The 16,011-nt window shown below is 38.6% G+C and overlaps 1 protein-coding gene across 8 annotated transcripts in view; it reads left to right on the top strand.

Moving 5' to 3' along the window:
* The first annotated feature begins 4,731 nt into the window (after nucleotides 1-4,731).
* The window catches only part of SNX14 (sorting nexin 14), an 81,693-nt gene continuing 70,413 nt past the window's right edge, over nucleotides 4,732-16,011 (top strand). For 5 of the 8 annotated variants that reach the window (XM_047103254.1, XM_047103247.1, XM_047103246.1 and 2 more), the window contains exon 1: nucleotides 4,732-5,002. In XM_047103254.1, coding sequence (XP_046959210.1) covers nucleotides 4,803-5,002 — 200 coding nt within the window. In that variant the 5' untranslated portion in view covers nucleotides 4,732-4,802. The remainder of the gene's footprint in view (nucleotides 5,003-16,011) is intronic. The other 3 variants (XM_047103249.1, XM_047103251.1, XM_047103252.1) reach the window with 1 other exon arrangement.

The raw sequence follows: 16,011 nt of genomic DNA on the forward strand, positions 1-16,011 counted from the left end.
TTCCCATTGGAGGTTTTACTTCATGGTCACTCAAAAAAGGGGTGTTAAATAGGAAAGTAATAGCTGCATTTTGAACATCTCAAATTCCCACCCATTAAAATCCCTTAATGTTCTTCCTTGAATTACATAGTCTCCATTGTAGTTCCTTTTTTGAAAAGGAAGGCAAGGAACATTTCCTGAAGTGAAGAAGGCAGTTCTGTAGTTCCTTTAACAGATGTTATATCCTGAGGTTGATGCACAGGGATAAGTTGTGGGGAGAAGAGGGTATTATGAAATGTAACATTAAAGATAACATTACGAATGCAACAAAGTTAAAATATGAAACTTGATGCTTTGAGACATAGTAGGCTGAAACTGGGGTTTAGAAATGCCAATCCTGTTACAGGAGAATACGTTCCATATTATAGTAGGCATCTGTGAGTGGGGTAGACTGAAATCGCTCCTAGGGGTAATGTGTCTATATTCATCTATCCTCTTCCTGATCCGCTTACGCCATGCAGATCATGGCCCTCAACAGTTAAAATTTGGTGTATATTCTGGGTTGTCAGAGTTAAGTAGGCCACAAACAACTGGGATTCAGGTATTTCAACATCTTTAAATCTCCTGTACCAACATAAACAATTTGTATAGTGCTGGTGGAGTTGGGAGAATCAGGTTTAATTAGATGCATTTTAAATACTTAACTTTGCCTACTGCTGCCTGACTTCTAAATATTAAGTGAAAGCAAAGAGATAAATCCTAGTCTTTGCTCAAATCATTGTCTTCCCAGATCCCCACTAGTTGAAAATTTTTCTTTCCCATCACTTGTCATTTTTTAAAAACTATTACAGCCTTTATATATAAACATGCCATGTATTCTACATTTTCATGTGTGATATGTCTCCACTAGATTGTAAGCCTTTGGAGGTCAGAAAAATGCACCTAAATCATTGTATCTGCCACCACATCTAGTACAGTGCCTTATATTTATTTGCTAATTCAATAAATATTCATTAAAATAATGGGAGATATTATTGTAGCTTGATATTTGAGCCCTTTAGATGAAAGCATAATCAATTATTTTTTTCTACTTCTTATAGTTTGAAAATGTACCCTGGCATACATAGTAATTGTGGCATTTATCAAAAAATTTACACATTTAATTGTACTGGCTCTCCCTAGCTAATGTTAGTCTGGAGCAGCACTGACCAGTAGAAATATAATGAAAGCCACATAATGTAATTTTAAAATTACATTAGAAGTTTAGTAAAATTACAAATAATGTGGCCACATTATAGAAATAAGAAACTTGAGATTAATATTTTAGCTCATTATTTTGAGAATATTTAACATTTGTTTTAAAAATTCAGTTTACATTCTTGTTTTCATGTGCAGTCTGATGTCTACTTTACCCTTATAGCACATGTCTATTCAATGTGGCACTAGCCACATTCTAAATGCTCAGTAGTCAGATAATGGCCAGTGGCTACTGTACTGAACAGTGCAGGTCTAGAAGAGCAGGCAAAGAACCTCTCTGGACCTGTTTCCTATTAGGTCATTGTGATTTTAGGTTATTATCCAAATAAAGGTATTGGCTGCTTTTGTCACACTCAGCAATTGATAGAATAATTTAAGAAAATTTTTGTATTAATCATTGTATAAAGACACTTAGTAGGTACTTTACACCCAATTTAAATCTCTAAAACTTCTTAAGAGATCTCTCTTTTAGAGTTGTGGATGCACAGGTTGAGGTAGATCAACTTAACCTTGCTCAATAAAATACTGCTAGTAGAAGGTGGAGCTGGTTTCAGAATTAGGATTGATTGTGGATATTCCATATTCCTGCTTTAAGTTCAAAACTTCTAATAAAAGTTTGGGAAAAAAGTTTAAAGCTCTGTGTGTGTTGATAACAGACCACAAGGTTAAAGAAAAAACATTTAATGAAATAAGAGTATTTTATTTTATGAAGTCTGTATCAACCATAATTTTTTTTTTTTTTAAGTTTATTTTCAGAGAGAGTGCACATGTGCAAGAGCTGAAGAGGGGAGGAGAGAATCCCAAGCCCACTCTGCACTGTCGGTGCAGAGCCCGACTCAGGGCTCCATCTCACGAACTGTGAGCTGATGACCTAGGCCAAAATCAAGAGTGGGATGCTCAACCGAGTCACCCAGACACCCCAAATTTCTTTTTCTTGCTTTAGGCGTGGATTTTATTTCTGAAGTTATTTATTTAACGTTTGTTTATTTTTGAGAGGGGGGGAGGGCAGAAAAAGAGGGAGACACAGAATCTGAAGTAAGCTCCAGGCTCTGAGGTGTCCACACAGAGCCCGACACGGGGCTCAAACTCATGAACTATGAGATCACGACCTGACCCTAAGTCGGACACTTAACCGACTGAGCCACCCAGGGGCCCCTCATTTATTTATTTCTGAGAGAGAGAGAAAATCCCAAGCAGGCTCCGAGCTGGCAGCCCAGAGTCCGATGCGGGGCTGGATCCTACAACCGTGAGAACATGACCTGAGGTGAAATCAAGAGTCAGACACTTAAAGGGATGAACCACCCAGGCGCCCCCAGCTGTGGATTTTCCTTATAGCAGAAATTTATTTTTAGTTTTTACTTTTCCTGAACATAAAATGAAGATTTAAATTGTCTAGGTTATTTCAAAATTTCCTCTAATAACGTCATATGGGGAAAAAGCCACCTTTAAGTTGGATGTTGTTAAGGCTAACTTGAAAATCAAACATTTTGCTTTTTAGGGGCGCCTGGGTGGCTCAGTCGGTTAAGCGTCTTGACTTCAGCTTAGGTCATGATCTCGTGGTCCATGAGCTGGAGCCCCGCGTCAGGCTCTGTGCTGACAGTTCGGAGCCTGGAGCCTGCTTCAGATTTTGTGTCTTCCTCTCTGACCCTCCCCCATTCATGCTCTGTCCCTCTGTGTCTCAAAAATAAATAAACGCTAAAAAACAAAAAAACAAACATTTTGCTTTTTAAATGTTTTGGCTCTTAGTACAAAGTTGAACAGTAAATTCAGAACAAGTCTTTATAAAGAATAAGATTGGCAATATAACTTCCCAGAAAAGTTTAATAAAGTAACTTGCACAAGTATTAAAGTACTGTACTCAACTACACCGTAGGCCTTGGATACATGTAGATTAATTCAACATATACCTTTTATTTATATTTCAGTGTAGTCCTAGGATGTTCATATAAACAAGGGGTTCTAGATAATTCAAAGACCATTAAAAGGCTGCAGAAGTGAAATTAATATACTAAATGTTTTCTCCTGTACTTCAAAACATTAAAAAAAGCAATTAGTTTTCCAGTGATGTTACATGGCATTTTAATAATTTAATCAGAAATGGTACAGTATGAGTATATTGTGATGTTAGTTTAAACCATCCCTAATGACGAGGACCAGTGAAATATGGATGCTTTTATATACTACTGTGGATTGGTAAACCATTCTAGGAAGAAACTTGACAGGATGTATCATGTTCTTACCCTTGCGCAATTGTATTGATATTAATCCTTAAAAATTTATTAGAAAGGTGTACAAATTTAGGATAGAAAATGGTAATCATTATGTCAATAAAACTAGCATTAATAGAATAGGGACGATACATTCTGAAGGAAAATAATGCATCATTAAAGGTGGTCCTTGTATTTGGAGTAAAATGGAAAAATATTCATGAACCGCACATACCCCACTTAAACAATATATACTTTCTGAACGTATCTGTTTCCGCACTTTGGACGATAAGATCCTAAGGAAGAAAAAAATGACAGGCAGCAGTAGAGCGCCGGCTCTGGGGTTAAAACTGCTCCAAATCCCGGTTTTGCTAGCCTCCGTAATCTAGCTGCAAAATGGGAAAAACTGGAGTATCTACATCATGAGGTAAATGTTTGAAAGTTAAATGAAAGTGCTTAGCGCGCCGTCTAAATAAATTTTACTTGTTACGATTATGTCTTCTTGCATCTCTCCGACTGGCGGAAAATCATATATTAAATTTAGAAATGTGATGACTTAACTAAATCGAAAGCTCCACGAGACCAGAGGGATTTAACCTAACCTGCCAACCTGCCTTGTCCAAACACTTGGATTTTGATTAGACCGGCAAGGCCATGGTGACCTGAGCTCTACCTTGCCTGTGAGCGCGCAGAATGCACATTCAAAGGGGTGACGGCCCGGTGGGTTTGTCTCCCGAATTCCAGGGTTTACTCACGCGTCCTCCCCTACCCAGCCCCAGCCAAATAAGGACTCCATTCTCTCCGTTGGGCGTCACGTAAAGCTCGACGGGTCCCCACCGAGAGGCGGGGGCCGGGACCACGCACTCCATCCCCCCGCCCGCTCGCGTCACAAAAACTACAGTCCCCAGAGGACCCCGCGAGCTCAGGATGTCCCGCAGGCAGGGTCCGGCGGCTGCTCGGGGCTGTAATTTACCCCGTGCTCCGGCACAACCTTCTCTCTCTCCTCCGCGATACAGGCGAAGGTTACTGGGTGCTGCAACTTTACCCCCCGATTTCCAAAACAGGCCAGTAGCCAGTGAAGTCGGGCCCTCCTTGGGAGGCCGGCGCGCGACCCTGCCCTGGAGGGAGGAGCTGCGGAACGCGCTGGGCCTCCAAGGGGTGACGATCTCGGGCACGTCGTGCGGCAGTCCCCTTGGCCGGCTGTGGTGGGGGGGGAGGGGGGGGACGGGGGGAGGAGGCCGCGCACGCGCGGCGGGGCCTTGGGCGGGGCTTTGGGCGATTGCAGCCGGCGGTCGGTCCGCCGGTCGGCGGCTGTGTGGGTAGCCGCCAGGTCGGCGGGGGCGGAGACGCGGGAGGTTGATGGGGGTCGCCTCAACCTCGGCCTCAACCTGTAGCACAGCTTCAGCCACGCAAACGGAGATGGTGCCCTGGGTGCGGACGATGGGGGAGAAGCTGAAGCAGCGGCTCCGGCTCGACGTAGGACGCGAGATCTGCCGCCAGTACCCGCTGTTCTGCTTCCTGTTGCTCTGCCTCAGCGTCGCCTCCCTACTTCTCAACAGGTAACGCTGCAGCGGGGAGCTGGCGGGCGGCTGTTCTGCGAGGCCGCAGGCGCAGGCCCGGGTTGCTTCACTGTGTGGAGACCGCCCGGGCTGCGCAGCTGCGGGACTTACGGCCGGCTCCGAGGCCTTGGGAAGAGGGGCCTTGGGGCGCCGGGCGGAGCGTCCGGGCCCGGAAGTGCGAGCGTGGGTGGGGTGCGTTCCAGTGCCCCCCTTCCTGAGGCCGGGTCTTCTGAGACACCTGGCCCCGATTCTTACCTAGTTTTCACCTGTTTCTTGTAACCTGGCCCTCCATCATCGTTGTTTTTCAGAGGAGTGAAATGTATATGTACGTCTCAATTAGAGACCTTGCAGGGGCGGTCCAGTCAGCTGACGAGAGGGTTCTAGGTGTTGTAGCAGCCACAGTCTTAGGCAGACTCCCCTCGCTCTCACCGCGCGCGTGCGCGTACACTCGCACTCACACAGTCATAGAGCCGCTCTGCGCACACTCGCACACGATTTTACAGCCGCTGCGCGCACACACGCGCACACATGCACGCAGTCTTAATAGCCGCAGCGCGCACAGTCGTGCACGCATCCTTGCAGCCAGTGTGCGCGCACACACAGACTTGCGGCCAAAGCACACACATATGTAGTCTTAACAGCTGAGGCGCGCGCGTGCGCACACAGCTTGCATAAGCATGTACGTGTGCACACATACACATAGTCACGCAGCCGAAGCACGCGCGCGCCACACACAGCCTTGTAGCTGAAGCTTTCCTCAAAGTGTGGTTGGTTAAAACGGGTAATTGTAAAGATTTGTTGAATCGAAGTCAAAGTAAAATGGTCTGTCTTGACATCTCTAGAATATTCGAAAAGGGAAGACTGAAAGTTTAAAATTGGTAAATTCAGTTGACACTTTGAAATCGGAAAGTTCTGCCCCTGAAATAAAACTGATTTCCTTCAGTTAGCTATTTCTAAAAATGATGAAGTAGGTAGTGGAGGAGAACTTCAAATTATTTACGGATTTGCTCTTGGCGGAAAGAAGTCTGAGACACTTGTCAGCAACAGTATCTACATGATGTTTTTTCTGATGTTTTGAACATGAAAGCATCCTTACCCTTTACCGAGGTAGTTGATCCCTAAAGAGAGGAATGGGAAAGCGTTCACCAGGAATTTGGTTATTTAATTTTGCTCTAAGGCAACCATTGCGTGTGACGGTTGGATCAGATTTTTTTTCCCTAGCCATTTTGCTTTCTTGTTAGTGGACTCTGGGTTTATATAATACTAGGTTTAAATAACGATTGATATTTTACTGGAAAATATCATTTGAGATCTAATGTGATTTGATTGTGATAGTAAGATGTTTGATTTCAGGAATACCTGAAGGAATTCTGTTAAGAATCCTTAGCAGAGTGGAAATTAATTAAGTACTTCGCTTTCTGTCATCTGGAAGGTATTCTAGATTAACAGCTTTAATATGAAAGGTTAACTTTTTGTGCTTTACTTTTGTCCAGGAATTTTTAACCTGTCTCCTTCAGTAGATGGGTCAGTTTAGGTGTCCAAAGTAGGACATGTAGGATCAGGTTGAACTAGATTTCTGAGGTTGTCTACTTAATTATAGCGTCTAGTGTTCTATGTTGTTAAGTCATAGAATACCATTTGATCTGTACCCTGTATCTTTATTTGTATTATTCAAACAAAGAATTTTTTTTCAGACTGTTTTTGGTACTTTCCTTTGTTAGTGTTGAAACCAGCAAAAGTGATCTTAAACATCATAGAACTGTCTTTACTAAAAGAATGGTTAGGTACCCTGTGGTGCCTGGCTGGCTCAGTCCATAGAGCATGGAATCTTGATCTCAGAGTCTTGAGTTCACGCCCTACATTGGGGTACAGTTTACTTAAATAAGTAAATAAAATGAAAGAATGGTTAGGTACCCTTTTAACAGGAAGAAGCCTTTGGAAGGTGCAAGACAGTTTATATAGGGTGCTTTTCAGCGTGTTGTGTGATTTTCATTAAAGTACGTGTGCACATTCACGGAGCACCTGGGTGGCTCAGTCGGTTGAACATCTGGCTCTTGGTTTCTGCTCAGGTCCTGATCTCATTGTCCATGAGTTCGAGCCCCACGTCGGGCACAGTGCTAATGGTGCAGAGCCTGCTTGGGATTCTCTCTCTGTGCTCCTCCCTGTCTCTCTCAGAATAAATAATTAAACTTAAAAAACTGAAAAAATATATGTGTGTACATTCATATTTACATATAAACGTGTGTTTATGTATGCTTTGGCTATCTCTGGAAGACTGTTACATAAGGAAATGTGGTCCCTTCTAGGAGTGGGGAATACTAGGCACATCTATTCAGAAATTAAAAAAAAAAATGTGTGTGTGTATGTAAAATATAAAAATACCAGGGGCGTAATGATGGGATTAGAAGAAATGAGAAGATATACTTAATGCATACCTTCAAAAAGTGATTTTTACACAGGTATTTCACCAGTTAGTTTATAGAAATAACTTAAAAAAGAAATTTTCAGTTTAAAATCTTTAATGGTTAGTATGTACATTTGGAACTTTACCTCTATGTAGTAAAACTTAGAATAATACTCTTTTTCAAAATTAACTTTTTCTCTTATAGCCTTGAAAGTATTCAAAGTATTGTTTAGTATATAAATTTTTCTTTTGATAGCAATTAAGGCTATGAATGTTATCTGTGGAGAGATAAATAGATATACCTTTTGGCTATTGTAAGTGATTTGTGGGAGGAATAGAGTAACATACTTCATATATTTCAAATTATTTGTGATATCACCTTTATGGTAGTGTTAGGGAAAAGTAGGAGCATAGATATAATTAGCAATCATAGTATTGAGTATTTGAGTGTTATACTAAGGAATATTTTAAGTTAATGCTACTAATAATAATGGTAATAGTAGTAATAGCTAACTAACACTTTGTGAGTGTTTTGTTTGGCCCAGGTATTGTATTAAGAGTTTTCATTAATTATTGAGGCAATTTATGGTTGTGTGTGAAAGTTTTGAACCTAAGTGTGACTGTAAGAATTTGATTCTGACTCCTCCATTAATCAGTTATGTGACTTTGGATAAGTGATCTTTTACGTGTCACAGTCCCCTTATCTGTAAAATAGGGATAATATTAGTACCTACATTATATGATTATTTTGATGACTAAGTGGTTAATACATGGAAAGTGTTTAAATTGGTGCTCAGCATATAGAACATACTCTTATTAAATGTTAGCAGTTATTTTTATCTCATTTATTCTAGCATGCCAGCAGACACCTTTGTGAGTAACCTCAGTCACCATGGATCAGTTTTGCTTGTTTTTGGATTTCATATGAATGTAATTATGTGGTCCTCTTGTATCTGGTTTCTTTCTCTCACTCTGTGTTTGAGATTTATCCATACTGTTGTGTATATCAGTACTTCAGTCTCTTTTGTTATTATGCAGTATTCCACTGGGAATATGACACACTTTGTTTATCCATTCTTCTGTTGAAGGGCGTTTGACTTGTTTATAGTTTTTGGCTATTGTTAATGCTATGAATATTCTCATATATATTTATTTTGGTAGACTTATTTATTTTGGGTATATGCCCATGAATGGAAATGCTTAGTTATAGTGTATGGGTTTGTTTGACTTAAGTAGATACTGCCAGATAGCTTTACAAAGTAGTTATACTAATTTTCACCCCTGCCAAAAACATTTGACTGTTCTGTCTGATACTGTCTGTGGATTTAGTTTAGTCATTTTAGTGAATGTATACTAGTAGGTCGTTGTAGTTTTAGTTAATTGTAGTTTAATTGTTAGCTATAGTCATCATGGTGTACATTATATCCCTAGTACTTATTTATCTTATTCCTGAAAGTTTGTACCTTTTGACCAGCTCCCTCCAGTTTCCTGTCCCCTATGCTCCACCTCTTGTAACCACAGTCTGATGTCTTACTGTATGAGGTTTTTTTCCTTATGATTTTACATATAAGTGAGATTATACCCTATTTTTCTTTCTCTGTTTGACTTATTTTGCTTAGCATAATACCTTTAAGGTCCATCCATATTATCCCAAATGGTAGGATTTCTTCATTTCTTATGGTTGAATAATATTCTTTTTGTGTATAAATACCACAGCTTCTTTGTCTATTCATCCATTGATGCACACTTAGGTTGTTTCCATATCTTGACTGTTGTAAAAATTTTACTGTGAACATGCAAGTGCAGATATCTTTTTAAGTTAGTGTTTTTGTTTCCTTTGGGTATATTCTCAGAAGTGGAGTTGCTGAATTATAAAACAGTTGTATTAATTTTTTTAAAATCCTCCAAACTGTTTTTCATAGTGGCTGTATCCATTTACATTCCCACCAACAGTACACCAAACCCTTGTTTCCTTTTCTCCACATCTTCACTAACATTTCTTATCTCTTGTTTTTTTGATGATGGCCATTCTTTCTTTTTTTTAAATTTTATTTTTTTAATTTGCCTCCAAATTAGTTAACATATAGTGCAACAATGATTTCAGGAGTAGATTCCTTAATGCCCCTTACCCATTTAGCCCATCCCCCGCCCCAACCCCTCCAGTAACCTTCTGTTTGTTCTCCACATTTAACAGTCTCTTATGTTTTGTCCCCTTCTCTGTTTTTATATTATTTTGCTTCCCTTTACTATGTTCATCTGTTTTGTATCTTAAAGTCCTCATATGAGTGAAGCCATATGATATTTGTCTTTCTCTAATTTCACTTACCGTAATACCTTCTAGTTCCATCCACATAGTTGCACATGGCAAGATTTCATTCTTTTTGATTGCCAAGTAATACTCCATTGTATATATGTACACCACATCTTCTTTATCCATTCATCCATCAATGGACATTTGGGCTCTTTCCATACTTTGGCTATTGTTGATAGTGCTGCTATAAACATTGGGGTGCATGTGTCCCTTTGAAACAGCATAGCTGTATCCCTTGGATAAATACCTAGTAGTGCAATTGCTGGGTTATACGGCAGTTCTATTTTTAATTTTTTGAGGAACCTCCACACTGTTTTCCAGAGTGGCTGCACCACCTTGCATTCCCACCAGCAATGCAAACTCTTTCTCCGCATCCTCACCAACATCTTTTGTTGCCTGAGTTGTTAATGTTAGCCGTTCTGATAGGTGTGAGGTGGTATCTCATTGTGGTTTTGATTTGTATTTCCCTGATGATGAAAAATGTTGAGCATTTTTTCATGTGTCGGTTGGCCATCTGGATGTCTTCCTTGGAGAAGTGTCTATTCATGTCTTCTGCCCATTTCTTCACTGGATTATTATTTTTTTTTTTTGGGTGTTGAGTTTGATAAGTTCCTTAGAGATTTCAGATACCAACCCTTTATCTGATATGTCATTTGCAAATATCTTCTCCCATTCTGTCAGTTGCCTTTTAGTTTTGCTGATTGTTTCCTTCGCTGTGCAGAAGCTTTTTATTTTGATGTGGTCCCAGTAGTTCCTTTTTGTGATGATGGCCATTCTAACAGGTGTGAGGGGATATCTCATTGTGATTTTAATTTGCATTTCCCTGATGAGTAGTGATATTGAGAATCATTTCATGTACCTGTTGGTATTTCTTATAACTTCTTTGGAGAAATGTCTGTTTAGGTTCTCTTGCATTATTATTTATTAACTAATTAATTAATTATTTTTTTACCAGCAAAATGAGTTTATTCAGGAATAGCAGAACAATTGCAATTGCTATGGGAAAGCAAAGACAAGTCTGAAAATCAAACGAGAGGAATGTTAATAGAGAAAAGGAGAAGATGGCAGGGGCTTCTTTGAGTAAAAGTCCATTGGAAGAACTTGAGTGGTGGCATATGTTTTTTTTTTTTTTTTGAAAAAATATACAAATGTTTTACTATTTTTAATTTTTAAGTTTTGTTTAAATCCAAGGTAGTTAGCATATAGTGTAATAATGATTTCAGTAGTAGAATTTAGTGATTCATCACTTAAATATAACACCCACTACTCATCCCAAAAGGTGCCCTCCTTAATGACCATAACTCTGTATTTGAGTCTCTTATGGTTTGCCTCCGTCTCTCTTTTTAACTTCTTTTTCCTTTTCTTCCCTTATGTTCATCTGTTTTGTTTCTTAAATTCCACATTTGAGTGAAGTCATATGATACTTATCTTTCTTTGACTTAATTCACTTAGCATAATACACTCTAGTTCCACCCACGTTGTTGCAAATAGCAAGATTTTATTCTTTTTGATCACTGCATAATATTCCGTTGTATGTATGTACCACATCTTCTTTATCCATTCATCAGTCAGTGGACATTTGGGCTCTTTCCATAATTTGGCTATTGTTGATAGTGTTGCCATAAACTTTGGGGTGTATGTGCCCCTTTGAATCAGAATTTTTGTATTTTTAATGGTTTCTAATTTTTGAATGGTTTTTAAAGTGGTTGTAAATTTTTTGAGCAACCTCCATATTGTTTTCCAGAGTGGCTGCACCTCTCCCAGTTTGCATTGGTTTGCATTCCCAGCAGTAGTGCAAAAGGGTTCCTCTTTTTCTGCATCTTGGCCAACATCTGTTGTTGCCTGAGTTGTTAATTTTAGCCATTCTGACAGATATGAGGTGGTATCTTATTGTGTTTTTGATTTGTATTTCCCTGATGATGAGTGATGTTGAGCATTTTTTCATGTGTCAGTTGGCCATCTGGATGTCTTCTTTGGAAATGTGTGTTCATGTCTTCTGTCCATTTCTTCACAGGATTATTTGTTTTTTGGGTGTTGAGTTTAGTAAGTTCCTTACAGATTTTGGATACTAACCTTTTATCTGATATGTTATTTGCAAATGTCTTCTCCCATTCTGTAGGCTGCCTTTTAGTTTGTTGATTGTTTCCTTCGCTGTGCAGAAGCTTTTTATCTTGATGCGGTCCCAATACTTCATTTTTTGCTTTTGTTTTCCTTCCCTCTGGAGACATGTCTAGTAAGAAGTTGCTACAGCTGAAGTCAAAGAGGTTATTGCCTGTTTTCTCCTCTAGGATTTTGATGGTTTCCTGTCTTACATTTAGGTCTTTCATCTATTTTGAGTTTATTTTTGTGTATGGTGTAAGAAAGTTGTCCAGGTTCATTCTCCTGCATGTTTCTGTCCAGTTTTCCCAACACCATTTGTTGAAGAGACTGTCTTTTTCCCATTGGATAATCTTTCCTGCTTTGTCAAAAATGAGTTGACCATACATTTGTGGGTCAGTTTCTGGGTTCTCTATTCTGTTCCATTGATCTGTTTTTGTGCCAGTACCATACTGTCTTGATGATTACAGCTTTGTAATACAACTTGAAGTGTTGAATTGTGATGCCTCCAGCTGTGATTTTCTTTTTTAACACTACTCTGGCTGTTTGGGGTCTTTTCTGGTTCCATACAAATTTTAGAATTGTTTGTTCTAGCTCTGTGAAGAATGTTGGGGTTATTTTGGTAGGGATTGCATTGATAGAGTTGTGGTATATTCTCACTGGCTGGACTTGCTGTACATGGAAACTTTCTCCCCCTTGTTGGGGTAGTAAGGTAGGCTTCTTCCTGTTGGCAGTGCGAGGTATTTCTCTTCATGTTGGGGTCTGCAATTAATGAGTGGTAGGCTGTGAGAGATCCCCTTTCTGACCTCCCAGCTTCATTTGAAGTGGTGTTTTCTTTATTCACTTTCATATTTCCCCCCCTTTATGATCTTTCTCTGACAACATTGCTGATAAAGAGTCAGGTTTTCCATATTTAGTGGTTTTGCCTGTTGGTGCCAGAAAAGACCTTTCAACTTCCACATCAGAGAGAAAATATGTAACAGTTGAAAACCATCTAAGGCCACATTTGGGTAACAAAGTTAGGAGGGAGAGCTCTCACGCATTTGTTATATAAAGTCTACACTTTCTCAAGGTTATAAACACAGACAGTCATCTTGAAGCACTGAGCTAGTATCACTTTACTGGCTATATCATTTCTACAGAGTTTTGACATGCAACAGGTCCTCTGCACTTTTTTAATTGGGTTATTTGTTGTTTTGCTATTGAATTGTATGATTTTTTTTTTTTTTTAGTGTTTATTTTTTGAGAGAGAAAGAGAGTATGAGTGGGGGAGGTGCAGAGAGAGAGGGAGACACAGAATCCGAAGCAGGCTCCAGGCTCTGAGCTGTCAGCACAGAGCCTGATGTGGGGCTTGAACCCATGAACGGTGAGATCATGACCTGAGCCAAAGTCGGCCGCTCAACCGACTGAGCTACCCAAGGTGCCCCTGAATTCTTTATTTATTTTAGATATTAATCTCATCAGATATATGGGTAGCAAATTTTTTTTGCATTCCATAGGTTGTCTTTTTACTTCATTGATAGTTTTTTATTACTTTTTAAATTACCACAATTGGCTTACATACACTTAACTTAGTATGTGACAGGCTATTCTAAGCACTTTTTTGATCTTATTTAATCATCATAATAACATTATGATTAGGTATTATTATTGCCACATTTTATAGAGGACCAGACAAGTCAGAGAGGGTATGTAATTTGCATTGTGTCATAGCCAGGATTTTAACCCAGACAGATAGACTCTAGAGTGTCATGTATTTTGTTACCAAACTTCATAGATCTTTCACTCCAAGTTCTGTTTCTTTTATTTTTCTCTTCCTATAACAGTAACAGATTTTTTCTTTCCTTTTCTTTTTTTAAACAATACTGTTAAGTTTTACAGTGTGGTTTTATATTTGCTAGGACAAATTCTCACTCTTGGCCCTTCTTTCCCAAAGTTGGCATAGCTCTTTTTTTTTGTTTTGTTTTTTTGTTTTTTTGTTTTTGAAAAATATTTATTTAAAAATAAGATTTCTAAAAATACAGTACATAATACATTTCAAGAGAAGTAAAAATTCCACAATTTAAATTAAAAACAATCTGCAAAGAAAAACAAATATTACAGGAATAAAAACTAAATCACTGAAATAAATTAAAAAAAAAACCCACAAAACAGATACATGGTTTTCCATTTTAAGAACCAGTGTAGATCTTTCACTTAAACAAGCATATCTCAGATACATGGCTTCCTCTCTCTTTTCAGTCTGATCTCAGCTCTCAGCTATTATTTTCCCTATTGCCATTAGCACTAGAAATGTGGCATAGCTCTTTTTAAACGTTTATTTTCCCTATTCATTTTAGAATGAATATGTCAAATTTCTCAAAAGATTGAGCTGGAATTTTGAATGTAGTTTCTGTTTTGTTTATGTATTGTCACATAAACCATCCCTCAAATTTGTGGTTTAAATCAACAACAACATCTAATTTGCTTACAGAACTGTAATTTGGACAGGAGTTGGTCTGTGTTCACTGTGCATCAGCTAGATATATGAAGGCAAGGGGCTAGAATAGTAATTTGTTGGCTTATTCATTCACATGTGTGACAGTTGATGCTTATCGTTGAGTGTGATCTTGGTGGTACTACAGCCCAGAACTTGTATATACAACCTTTACATGTGGCTTTTTTCCTCATCATGGTGCTGGCTTACAAAAGTGAGCATCCTGAGAAAGAGACCTTGTCAGAAGCCATATCCATTTTATGACCTACCTTTGGAAGTTAGGTAGTTGCATCTCTGCCCCATTCTTTTAGTTGAGGTGAATTATTAAGGCTAACCCCTATTTAAGGGGAAAGAAATTAAACTCCTGCTTTTTTTTTTTTTAAAGGAGGTTCCATGTCCAATGTGGGGTTTGAACTCATAACTGTGAGATCAAGAGCTGCATGCTCTACAGACCAAGCCAACCAGGTGCCCCTAAACTCCTGCTTTTTTATGTGAAGAGTGTCAGAGAATTTGCAGTCATATTTAATGCCACCACAGTGTTACTTAATTTGTAACTTAATATGGATAGAATTGATATCTTTACTGTTTTTAAAGTTTTCATCCATGAACATCAATAATCTCTACATTTAGATCTGCTCTTAATGTCTTTTTTTTTTTTTTTTTTTTGAGAGAGAGAGAGAGCTAGTATGAGTGGGAGAGGGACAGAGGAAGAGGGAGAGAGAATCTCAAGCAGGCTGACAGGCTTCACACCCAGCTCTGAGCCTGACATGGAGTGGGGGCTCCATTTCCATCTTAGGACCCTGAGATGACGACCTGAGCCTAAATCAGTCACCCAACCAACTGAGCTACCTAAGTGCCGCTGCTCTTTTTAATCGCCTTTTTTTTTTTCATTTTAAAAATCTTATGGATAATTTTAAACATATATAAGTAAAAATAGAATTATATAATGAAGCCTCTTAGAAACCATTGTCACCCAGCTTAAAAAATTATGAGCTCAAAGTCAAATATCTCCCCCCCCAATTATTTTAAAGCAAATCCCACATATTTTATTTATAAACATTAAACATTTCAGTATGTATCTCTAATAGACAAGAGTCCTTTTTTCTTACATAACCACAAGACCACATCACATTAAAAAAAAAATAGTTTCTTAACGTCATCAAATATCCACTAAATGTTCAGATTTCCCTGAATTTGTTAGAATTTCCCTCCAACATTTTATGAAAAAAAAAACTTTAAGCATACAGCAATGTTGGAATTTACAATAAATGACCAGTTATGTACTGCCTAGATTTTACCATTATTAATATTTTACTATATTTTCACATACTTTACCATGTTTTTGTCTGTTACTCTATCCATAATGAATCTTATTTGTAAACAACTTTTTACAGTTAGTCAAATCAAGATCCAAGTATGATCTTTTGATCTGAAAGCTACCTCCCCTTCACACACAGCCTACTTTGTTTTAACCTTGCAATTTATTTGTTTAAGAAACTGGGCCATATGTTTTTGGAGTTTTTTATAGTCTAGCTTTTGTTGTTTATATCCTTGTAGTGTTGTTGGGTATATTCCTTTCCCTCTCTGTTGTCTGTAAACTAGTGGTTAGGTCAAGAGGCATCACTGTTTAGATTTTTTTTTTCTCCTTTAGTCTGTGATGATATAGATTTAAAGGTAATGAGCTATTTAAAAACATGCCCTTCTTATGATGTATTATTATT

The sequence above is a fragment of the Lynx rufus genome, unplaced genomic scaffold, assembly GCF_022079265.1.
Source record: "Lynx rufus isolate CCGP_SWC_20201006 ecotype Redwood Valley unplaced genomic scaffold, mLynRuf1.p SCAF_6, whole genome shotgun sequence".
In the NCBI taxonomy this organism is placed as follows: domain Eukaryota; kingdom Metazoa; phylum Chordata; class Mammalia; order Carnivora; family Felidae; genus Lynx; species Lynx rufus.